At 40.9% G+C, this 9,397-nt stretch overlaps 3 protein-coding genes across 3 annotated transcripts in view; 1 reads left to right on the top strand and 2 right to left on the bottom strand.

Annotated features, from left to right (window-relative positions):
* Positions 1–940: 940 nt before the first annotated feature.
* On the top strand, positions 941–3,167 carry PCYB_091920 (hypothetical protein). Its single transcript, XM_004222305.1, has 9 exons — positions 941–1,142; positions 1,226–1,308; positions 1,523–1,589; positions 1,709–1,859; positions 2,086–2,285; positions 2,383–2,610; positions 2,669–2,682; positions 2,748–2,832; positions 2,979–3,167. The coding sequence occupies exons 1-6, from the start codon at positions 1,038–1,040 to the stop codon at positions 2,608–2,610; spliced, it is 834 nt and encodes a 277-aa protein (XP_004222353.1). The 5' UTR covers positions 941–1,037; the 3' UTR covers positions 2,669–2,682; positions 2,748–2,832; positions 2,979–3,167.
* Positions 3,168–3,935: 768 nt separating this feature from the next.
* Positions 3,936–5,135, bottom strand: PCYB_091910 (hypothetical protein; the record flags this gene model as incomplete). Its single annotated transcript, XM_004222304.1, has 1 exon — positions 3,936–5,135. The coding sequence occupies one exon, from the start codon at positions 5,133–5,135 to the stop codon at positions 3,936–3,938; it is 1,200 nt and encodes a 399-aa protein (XP_004222352.1).
* A 1,556-nt stretch (positions 5,136–6,691) lies between these two features.
* The window catches only part of PCYB_091900 (hypothetical protein), a gene marked incomplete at both ends in the record, with an annotated part of 3,709 nt that continues 1,003 nt past the window's right edge, over positions 6,692–9,397 (bottom strand). The window contains one exon of the mRNA XM_004222303.1: positions 6,692–9,391. Coding sequence (XP_004222351.1) covers positions 6,692–9,391 — 2,700 coding nt within the window. The remainder of the gene's footprint in view (positions 9,392–9,397) is intronic.

Here is a 9,397-nt window from a genome sequence, read left to right as displayed (position 1 = left end):
TACGCAACACAAAAAAAAAAAAAAAAAAATTGTTTTTCCTTTTACCACTATCCCAATTTCTCATTGTCCTTAAAAAATTACACATTAGAATTGAGTGTAACAGTCGACTGCCAACGCTCGTAACCAATTCTGCGCACGCACAGTAGTCTATTTTGTTTATGGTAAGAAATTATGAATATGCACTCCCATGCATATGCGAAAAAATAATGACGTTTTTTCATCGACATTTTTAGGGAGAAAAAAAAAAAAAAAATTCAGCACAATATTTTTATGATCATCGAATTCGTCTTTTTTCTGATTGTCTCCTTGGCAAATGTGTCACTTGTTGTTCTTTGCGTTTTTTTTTTTTTTCGCGAATGTCTATATCTGCCTCTGGCATAGTGGATTTATCTCCTTATGTACTAATTCCAAACTTCAGTGAACAAATCGACGTTAAAAAAAAAAAAAAAAGGAAAATTTTACACTGCACTAGCAGGTGAAGCCCCATTTTGTTATGCCTCATCTGGTAAAAGGTGTAAACATAAGGGAAAAAAGTTATTGAGGCCGGAAAATGAAACCCTAAGAGAGCAAATTTCTCCATTTCAGCTTAACATGATAGACGTCATCGCAGTTGGCGCGATTATACACATAAGACGCAAACGTCTTTTCTGATTAACGGCAATTGGAAAACTTTTAAGGTGAACAATTTTGCAAAAAATTTGGATTCATTTTGCACAAAAAAAAAAAAATAATAAGTTCAGGGGGAACTTTGCGCGAAAGGAGATTGTACGAGGCGAGGTTGACGTAGTGAAACAAACGCTTTGGCGTGCAATATGCGCGCGCGTATGTTCGTAGACGTGCCCTTTACTTTCCATTTAACTGCCAACTTTATTGTCAACTTTACGCCATTTTTATGGCCCATTTTACCGTCCATTTTACCGTCCATTTTACCGTCCATTTTACCGTCCATTTTACCGCCCATTTTTCACCCAATTCGCTTTTACCTAACCATGTCCTAACACTTTAACCCTTTCTGAAAACAAAAAAGGGGTGACAAAATGGAAAACTTTAAGGATCAAAATGCAGAGGACATAGACATCTCCGCGTCCATCAATAAAAACCTGGACATCCCCTTATTGATAAAAAAGAAATTACATTTGAGGGTAAACTCACTGGAAAGATGGGCCCCACGCGAAACAGGCATTTCCAGCAGTAACTGCGTGCGTATGCGTGTCCCTCTTCGTAGGATTTAAGGCGCAAAAATAAAGACCTGAGCGTGAAGCACGCGGATATTAAGAAGGTTCTCCAGGAGAAGGAGAGTTATTTCAGGTTCGATTCGGCAGACGTGTGTGTGTGTGGCCGTCGGCCCGCACATATATGTGTATGTGTGTATGTATGTTCCTTTGTATCTGCCTGTTTGTATGCACGTACAGGGGCATCTTAGGCACACACTCGCCCCTCCTCAACATGTAACAACTGGAAATACCCACGAGGCATAATTGCCCAACGTCGCTTCTTTCAATTTGCAAATCAACCTAAACAGCTTTAAGGAAAAGGTGCACAATGAAAGCCGTGAAAAATTGATAAAGGAGTACCAAATGGCTGCGAAGGTGGGAAAAAAAAAAAAAAAAAAAAAAAAAAACGTACGAACGAATGGGAGCAAATGGACCAAACTGACGGGACAAAAAAGGTGCACACGAACTGTCCCACACACACATTCGCCGCACAGGACAACTACGACAGACAAGTAATTCTGGAGGAAAAAATAAAAAATAAGGAGAAAAAAATAAAAATGTACGATTTGGAGATTAACAAGTTTAAGGTGGCCATTGCAGACATGCACGAGCGGATAAAGAAGGCAGACTGCGACACGGTGGAGAGTAAGAAGAGGATGCCGCGCTTGGCAAAAGGAAACGAAAAGGCACGAAACGGATATAAAGCCAAACGTGAACGAAATGGAACTAAATGGCATCAAAGAATCTCCAACCCACCCCCTGAAGAGTACTCCGTCCCGTGCCCCGATGAGGAATTAGCCCTAGCTAGCACGACAAATGAGTGACACCCTACAATATACACACACTTTACACACATGTGACAACCGTTCAGGAGAAAAATGCCTCAGCTTTCTGAGCAAATTTAAAGAAAATTCAGCCGAGTTCGTCCAGTTGGATATGTTCGACAGGCTAGAAACGATATTCAGCTCGCGAGAGTTTATAAAAAAGAAAAAGGAAAGTCTTAAGGCAAAGATAAATATCATAAAGGCTAAAATAAAAGACACGGAGGAAAAATATAAGTTAGCCCTAATGGTACGGAATCGGTCTTCTTTTCGTTGTGATTTTTTTTTTTTCTCCCATCCCGGTTTTGGTTGGCACCTTCCTCTATGCTGTCATTACACCCATGCAGGATAAAGAAAAAGAATACAAAAATCTCGTTGAGACTTCAGAAGGCGTGTTAAAAAAGGAAAAGGAGATAGCGGAACAGCTCAAGGAAAAAATAAATGAACACAATAAAAATGCATTGCTTCTGTATAAGATAATTTCATGTGTCGATAATTTTTTAAGTCGTTTTTCTTCATTCCTACCGGAGCTGCGTCATTACAATGTTAAAAAGGACGAGGAAAAAAAGTACTGAAGAGGAAGCGCCTATTAAAAGTTACCCCCACAGGGGCGCATACCGGACAACACTCTACATGTTGGCTCTACTGTACATCATTTCGCTGCTTAGCAATTCACGTCAATGAATTTTTTTCCCCCCTCTTCCCATCGAAGCAAACTAGAAAAAAAGAACAAACCACAGGATATAATGGAAGACACGCAGTTCATTGATACAGCCGATTTTAACAATTTGGAGGAGGTAACAATGAAAGGCCTTTTTGCTTGTCAGTGTACTAAGTGGGGGACAAGGTCACCTCAGTGTCCTTCACCGTCTGATAAGCAGACCCAATTCCTGATCGTATCATTTCGCGCACCTTTTATTTGCGCCACTTCCCCCAATGGCAGGATATACTCAGAAAACTGGACGTCGTCTACAAGTACATTAAGGACACGATCTACATAATCAACAAAGCCAAAAAGGAAATTTCGCTCAAGGATGATAATTACATGGATTCCATGAAGAACAATTTCGGTAAGCGGGGAAAAGAAAAAGCGATCTCCCTGGGGGGAATGGCGCACCTGCGTAAATACTGAGCCGTACATTTTGTGCATATATCTCCGTACGTGTGCATATATCTCCGTGCGTCTACACATCTCCTCCAACTGGAAAAAATTTCCCCCATTTTTCAGATGACAATATTGAGTTCCTCACATATAATAACATCAAAGGGAAGAATAACTAATCCCCTGGGTGGAGACATATTTTCCGAGGGTATAAAAAGGAGGAGGGAGTGCCTATTTGTGTGCTTCTCTGGGGGGTGAATCTGCGTGTACCCCATTCATTGTGTGCAAAAAGGCGAAGACGCCTAAAAGATGGGCTGCCCCTTTTTATAGCATCTCGATTAACGCGCGCTTATAAATTCCGAGTATGAGCTCAAAAGGGGAACAAAGAAGTGCACAGAAAGGTATGTGCTGGAAGGAAAGATCATGGGAAAGCACACAAACAGTTGAAAATTTTTTTCTTTTTTTTTAACTCCTCATTGTACAATTTTGTGCCCCCACACACACCTTTATAACTCTGTTTATGCGTATCTGCCCATACGATGGATGTTAACCCAACTGATGATACTTCAAATATTGCACCCTTTAAAAACTGTGCAGTTGTGCAAAGATACGAAAAACACGCAGCACCAAGCGGAACGATACGAGAGACAAGAAGCATTAAGCACAACGAGGTGGTAACATTCTGGTGGGTGTTCATTTGGGGGGTGCGTATATTTTTGATCACCCCGTTGGGTCCCTACCAAGAGGATTTGCCCCTCAACTTGCAAAAAAAAAAAAAGGACAAAATAGTGTGTCACTTTACCCATTATCGATAAAGCTGCAACTAGCGGGAGTAATCCCATTTAGATAGGACACTTCGCTCAGAAACTCCAAATAGGCAGTGACCTTTTCCTCATCAGATAAAAAAAATGGGAGCATATTATCCTTTACGTTCACATAATTGGAAACGCTATTTAGGCACCTTAACCCGATGTTCCCCGAATATAGCAACTGAAAGTTGATACTCTTGTGCCACTTTAAGATGCTGTACGAACCGATGAAGTATAACTGATCGTGGTAGACACTGCCAGGGGTGGCGGTGTCCTTTAGTCCTCGTTTAACCCTCGCACACATCTTAAAACATGTGTCCGGATCCTTTACAAAAGTGTTTAAAAAAAAAAACAGCTTTGAAAAGGTGTAAAAATTACCCAAACAAACGGTTAAATATTTTATAGCTGGAAAAACAAGGAAGAGGTAATTTCTTTGGAAGGGATACATCGAATTAATCACAGCTAATCCTTCTTCAGTGACAGAACAGGAACGAAAATTATACATGTCTAAATTGTTCCTATCGTGATTTATCATGCGTAATAAGTGTGTCCCTATTTCATGATTGCACACGGAAAGCATCATTTTTTTCCTTAACACTTTTGCGGTTTTGTAAATGTAAAAAATATTGTTTTTTTTTTTGAAAATTTTCACTGCAGAGATTAAGTCCTCTTTGAATTCGATTTTTATTTTATTTCTTATTCCATTTTGTGTTAAGTATTTATCGATGTAATTTTCCAATTCGTTTTTTGTCACCACTTTATTTTCATCGAAAAGGCTCCTCTCATAATTTTCATATGTCTGAAAATTGTCCATCACCATTTGTATTATTCGTCTTGCTTCATGAAATAAATGAAAATCGATTTTTTCCCCATTCGTTTTGTTAAAAATGTTTTTCACTTCTTCGTCAGAAATATTGTACAGAAACATCGGGTTTTCCTTCATATTGGATTTGTAAAATTTATGTTGCGCTTCCAGTAAGTTTGTAATTATGCATTTTTTTTTTATATTCATTTTTTCGATCGTTTTTGTGTACGTGGCTTCATTAAAAATGGCTTCAATAAAATTGTCCACGAAATTTAGCAACTCTTCATCGGGGATAATGAGTAGTTTTACGTAACTGGGGTGAGGGAAGTTTGCGAGGGGTTTTCTGTCCCCCCCGTCGTTCGTCTTTTTTTTGGCCACGTTCATTTTGTGGTGAACATGACGCATTTGGTCACTTGTCTCACCCCTCTAGTTCGATACATTTTTGTTCCCCTCCACACGCCGGAATAGGTTACTTTTTTTTTTTAGCTGTCCTCGTTTGGGCACAGTCTCCAACTAAGGCCTCCTTTTTCCGCGAGCACTTTTTTTGACAAAAAAAAAAGCGGATGCACAGAGGGGAACTTCAAGACGGAATAATTTGCTCATCCCTGCACGGAACTTGTATAGGCATGTCATTACACATGGCCCCCTTTTTGTCGAGCGCTTTATGCGGGTAAGGCAAAGGACGAGTTCCCGTTTTGCCCCACAACTGCTATCTCGTCACCGCGGGGGGGGGTTTTCACTCAACGAGGGTTAAACGGTTTACAATTTTACAACTTGTGTACACATCAATAATTTTTCGAATGGCACAATATTCTTTATTCGCCGTGAGTCAGTTCCTCCTCAGCCGGTCTGTGCCCTTGGGCACATAGGAATGGAGTAAACAAAAATGAAGCATCCCTGGGGCGAAATGGTGTGTACGGGGATGCCAAAAGTGAATCCCATTTATGCATGCATGATTGGAAGTGACTACAATTTTTCACACTCGTTAAAGAGTCTGCAGTAACGCGCGTGTAGATGATGGGGGGAAATCAAAATTAAATTGCGGTGCGCATGCAAGGGAGCTGCAATGCGAGATGGAACAACGGAACGACGTTATACAACGTGACGCCGAACAAAATCGAAAAAACGGTGAATGGTGATCGAAATGGAAAGCGTGAATATACACGACAAAGCGATCCACACAGGAAACGCATATCTCCACACACATAGTGAGATCCCCTGAGGGGGGAGGGTATCACGTGAAAGTTCCCTCTTTATCCATTTTTTGCAGGCAAAGGGGAGGATTCCATCTTGGGGGGATAGGGGCGATCAAACGTGTATGTGGATGCCAAAAAGGTTGTCACACATATACTTAGGCCCAAACCGATTTGTTCCTTTGACGGTTCCTCCTACGCATGTTCTACAGAAAGCGTGGGCACTTTTTTAACCGTCCGTCGGCTTCCACCAAATGGCGCTTCATTTCAGCAGCTCTTCCTTATACCATTTCGCATGTGCGGTATACTCGCAGGAATTTTTCGCGTGCTGAAAAAAAAAGGAAAAAAAAACGCAGTGAAAATTGTAGTGAAAATTGCCGTGAAGAACGCAGTGAAAATTGTAGTGAAAATTGCCGTGAAGAACGCAGTGAAAATTGTGGTGAAAATTGCCGTGAAGAACGCAGTGAGAAATGCAGACATAATGGTGAATAGGGGGGCACAAAAATTTCAGCAGCGGGGAAAATGTTTTTTTTTTAAGGTGGGAGAAATTTCACAAATTGGGAGCTCCTTAAAAGGTGAAACATTCAAGGAGATGCGAAGAAGTGCATACAAAAGGGGAGAACTAATGGGATAGGGAGGGAAAAAAAAATTCCTCTTAATTGACGCAGTTGCAAAAATGAGACTTCCCAAATGTGCGTTTTTTTTATTTTCCTACACAGCAGGAACTGCTTAGACAAAATAGTTTGGTCAAAGTGTTGTCATTTTATTCGTCCCCGCTCTGTTTAGAAACCCTTTCAATTCAGGGCACAAACAAATATTATTTATGATGCAAAAATGGGGACACGCCTTAGTAGGTGCGAATCCCCTATGCAGACATGCCGGGAGTACCTTCACGAAAATCGTCTGGTTAATCTTTTTGGCAAGTACTAAGGTACGGTAAACCATTTGACTGACGTCTGGAGAGTCGTCATCCATGTGGAGCAGCAGGGTGGGGAAAACCTCCTCACAAAGTTTATCAGCTAGAATTAAAGACTCATTCAGAAAAAGTGAATACAATCCATTTGCGGACAACTTACGAATTGTGTTACTCGAGTCTTCCATTAGCTTCATCAATATGTTTAACAAGTCCAGTAAAATATTATTATTGCTTATTCGCCTTGCAATTTGTGCATATATGGCGATAGCTATTTCTCTGTTTTCACCATTCCACGTATCATCAGTGGACGATTTCAGGACACACACCAAATTTTCAATCAGGACATTATTATCAAATACATACTTGTGGAGGGCATTTTTTACGAATAATGTTCTTATACAATGTAGAGCTCCTTTTCGTGTCTGGGCTTCGTTTAGACCACTCTTCCATGTGCACAAGGGTAACAATATATTTTTTAAAATTTGTTGCGAATTCTTTTGTAAAAAATTGTGGAAAATATTTTTGGAACAAAACAAATTTAAGAATAATAAAAATTCTGATTTCATGAATGGCCTTAATTCTTGATTCATAATTATGAGGAAGAAATCCATCAAATGGCTCGACTGTTCCATCATAACTTCTTCGCTTATGTTACACAAAAGTACGTTTAAAAATTCAATGTTACATTTGAAGTTATTAAAATCGTTTATATTTATCATCGTGGGGACATTCTGCACAAAGTGGACATACTCATCGTTGTAAAAATCAATTTTTGTTTTATCCCCATGGTGATAATGCTCAATTTTTTCAATTAATTTTTGCACTTCTGATTGGGGGCAAAACTGAGTATCTGATTGTAAAACGACCAAAAAGTGGAAAAAAATCTTGCTGTACTTTTTGCAGTCCTCCCCGATAATGTTTAGCAAATGCTTCAGGGTCATTAATATGTAGGGAAATGCATCTACATGTTCGTATTTCGCATTTTCGCTTATTAGAAATAAAATAAAATTTATGTCTTCTTCATCCAGTTTTCTTTCTGTTAGTTCGTTCCGCAGGTAATGGCCGGCCAGCAACTGGGACAGCATCATGAGCACGATTTTTTTGTTGTCGCAGATTATGGGGGCGCTGTCCACGGGGTAGTGCACCGATTCCTCCATCGAGCCGTTCACCGGGTCGTTCACCGGGTCGTTCACCGAGTCGTTCGCCGAGCCGTTCGCCGAGTCGTGCACCGCGTCTCTCTTCACCACATCTAGCGGTTCCCCTCCCTTGGGCTCTTCCCCCCTGACATCACCCGTATCTCTCTTTTCCAAATGCTGGTCCAACTGACCACCCCCACCAGCGTGCTCCTCCAAAAGAATGTCGCTCTTTCTGTGCGCACACCACCTTTCGTACGCCTTCCGTTGGTACTTGTGATAATTCGTGTTTGAAAAAATATATTTTGTGCAATCTCCACCATTTGTATTGGTTAAACAAACGGTGAAGTTATTTCTCCCACTTCGACCTCCATCATGCATGTCACTCGGGGATACGTCGCAAAGTTTGTAAAAACTCTCCGCAACCTTGCGAACGTTGCAGTCGCCTAGTAGGAGTTGGGCCACTTCGGAGAGCGTCACATTCAGGGGCATTAAATACCCACACGTGATAATTAGGCAGACAAATTTGGTGAGGTACAAAAAGGAGTCGTATTCATAGCCGTACTGCGAAGCAGCGTTCTTCAGCGAGGTGTCTTTCGGTGAAGCGTCCTTCGGTGAGACTTCCTCCGCAGATATACCACTCACCAACAAGGGCGTTGTTGGACAGTCGATGTACTTAAACAGGACCAACGATCTGTACACAAAGGACAAGATGGGCCTAACAAAATGAGCCATATCGCAGTAGGTGCACAACAGAAACGTGGTTAAAATGTTGGCGAAATCATCCTTCCCTTCGCTCCACGAATTTCGTTCATTATTCATAATCTCGTAGAATAGTTCCTTTTTTATTTCCCCAAAGAGGGCAGGAATATCGCTGCACACAACGTTAAACGGGGAGGGTGTGTAAAAAAGGTTGTTCATCCTGGAGAAAAAATATGCACATGGTGCTTCCTCCGAATGTACACAGCAGTGTTCCTTCTGCCAAACGGTTTTTTCCTTATCAACATTTTCCTCATTTCGATGCACAATCGTTTTTTCCGTTTCAGAATGTGTGCCATTTTTGAGAAGTTCCTCTTTGTCTACATGCTTCTCACTTAGCCCACTCGCTAATCCCTTTAACGAAGAGGCTATCCTTTTCAGCGCAGTGTAACATCGCTCGTTGAAGGAGGGTGATATATTTGCATTTGCGCACAAAAGGACAATAAACACTAGTTTAGCCCTTTCGCACTTGCTTAAATCGTTAATCTGTAAATTCCAGACTTCAATGCAATCCACCACTTGGAGCAAAACGTTGCTCGATTTTTTCCTGCACAAGTTTTTTAAACATTCTGCGAGGTCATCAAGGAAATCTCTGTTGCTCCCAAGGCATAGCAGCTTTTTCAGGCATCTCAGAGCAAGCTAAAT

The sequence above is a fragment of the Plasmodium cynomolgi genome, chromosome 9, assembly GCF_000321355.1.
Source record: "Plasmodium cynomolgi strain B DNA, chromosome 9, whole genome shotgun sequence".
Taxonomy (NCBI): Eukaryota; Apicomplexa; class Aconoidasida; order Haemosporida; family Plasmodiidae; genus Plasmodium; species Plasmodium cynomolgi.
Note: the sequence above shows the minus strand (reverse complement) of the source record. Positions and strands in the feature narration are given on the sequence as shown.